At 44.1% G+C, this 1,820-nt stretch overlaps 1 protein-coding gene across 1 annotated transcript in view; it reads left to right on the top strand.

Annotated features, from left to right (window-relative positions):
• The window catches only part of LOC104900956 (repetitive proline-rich cell wall protein 2), a 2,507-nt gene extending 944 nt beyond the window's left edge, over positions 1–1,563 (top strand). The window contains 1 exon segment of the mRNA XM_057391071.1: positions 1–1,563. This exon segment is cut by the window's left edge and continues 410 nt beyond it. Coding sequence (XP_057247054.1) covers positions 1–938 — 938 coding nt within the window. The 3' untranslated portion in view covers positions 939–1,563.
• The last annotated feature ends 257 nt before the right edge of the window (positions 1,564–1,820 follow it).

Raw genomic sequence — 1,820 nt, forward strand, 5'->3', positions numbered from 1 at the left:
CATCTCCAGTATACAAGGCACCAGTTTACAGCCCATCCCCCGTCTACAAGTCACCTGTATACACCCCATCCCCGGTCTACAAGTCACCTGTATACACCCCATCTCCAGTATACAAGACACCAGTATACAGCCCATCCCCCGTCTACAAGTCACCAGTTTACAGCCCATCCCCCGTCTACAAGTCACCTGTATACACACCATCTCCAGTATACAAGGCACCAGTTTACAGCCCATCCCCCGTCTACAAGGCACCAGTTTACAGCCCATCTCCAGTATACAAGTCACCAGTATACAGCCCATCACCCGTCTACAAGTCACCAGTTTACAGCCCATCACCGGTATACAAGTCACCCGTATACACTCCATCTCCAGTATACAAGGCACCAGTATACAGCCCATCCCCTGTCTACAAGTCACCGGTGTACAGTCCATCCCCCATCTACAAGTCACCCGTATACAGCCCATCTCCAGTATACAAGTCACCAGATTACAGCCCATCTCCCGTTTACAAGTCACCTGAATACCCACCATGTGTAGCATACAAGTCACCAGATTATAGTCCATCTCCAGTGTACGAGTCACCAAAATACACCCCATCTCCTAAATACAGCCCATCTCCCGTGTACAAGTCACCAGTTTATACCCCATCTTCTGAATACAAGACACCTGTATACAGTCCATCACCCATATACAAGTCACCAGTATATACCCCATCTCCAGTATACAAGGCACCCGTTTTACCCATCCCCCGTGTACAAGTCACCAGTGTACTCTCCATCTCCAGTATACAAGGCTCCCGTTTACAGTCCATCCCCCGTGTACAAGTCACCAGTGTACACTCCATCTCCAGTATACAAGACTCCAGTATACAGCCCATCACCCATCTACAAGTCACCTGTGTACACCCCATCTCCAGTATACAAGGCACCAGTTTATAGTCCATCCCCTATTTACAAGTCACCAGTATACTCCCCATCTCCAGTATACGAGGCACCAATTTACAGCCCATCCCCCGTGTATAAGTCACCTGTGTACACCCCATCTCCAGAATACAAGGCCCCAGTATACAGCCCATCCCCTGTTTACAAATCTCCAGTTTACACCCCATCTCCAGTGTACGTGTCGCCAGTATATAGCCCATCCCCTGTGTACAAGTCACCAGTATACACTCAATCTCCAGTATACAGTCCTTCCCCGGTATAAAGTCACCAGTGTACACTCCATCTCCTGAATACACCCACCAGTATACAGCCCATCCCCTGTTTATAAGTCCCCTGTTTACACCGCATCTCCAGTATACACCCCATCTTCAGACTATAAGGCACCAGTTTACAGCCCATCTCCTGTATACAAGTCACAAGTTTACACCCCAACTTACGAGACTCCTACATATTCTCCAAGCCCTTCATATGGCTATTAAGAGAATTACACTACTAAGTGACTGTTTTATTTGGCATTATATTAATATTTCTCCCATTGAGGGCTTAAGTTGGTTAAATTGAGATTCGTTTCTATTGTATTTCTTTATTCAATATATTAATAATACATATTTTCTGTTTTTTTTTTATATATTCTGCTTTTTACGCACCATTTTTAATTTCAATCGTTTTTTTTTTTCAAATTATATAAAGAGATAGAAAAATAGTGATGTAAGGAGATTGTTATTGAAATCATAGTTTCTTGTATCAACCTTAGGGCTTTACAAACTAAGTTAAGACGCCTCATAACAGTAACATATCTCTCTATAAAACAAAAACCTCTACCTTCTCTCTTAAAAACATGCCCTCCTCAATTCTAACCCTAGGAACTCGTCGGAGTTG

Source organism: Beta vulgaris, chromosome 8 (assembly GCF_026745355.1).
Source record: "Beta vulgaris subsp. vulgaris cultivar EL10 chromosome 8, EL10.2, whole genome shotgun sequence".
Classification (NCBI taxonomy): Eukaryota; Viridiplantae; Streptophyta; class Magnoliopsida; order Caryophyllales; family Amaranthaceae; genus Beta; species Beta vulgaris.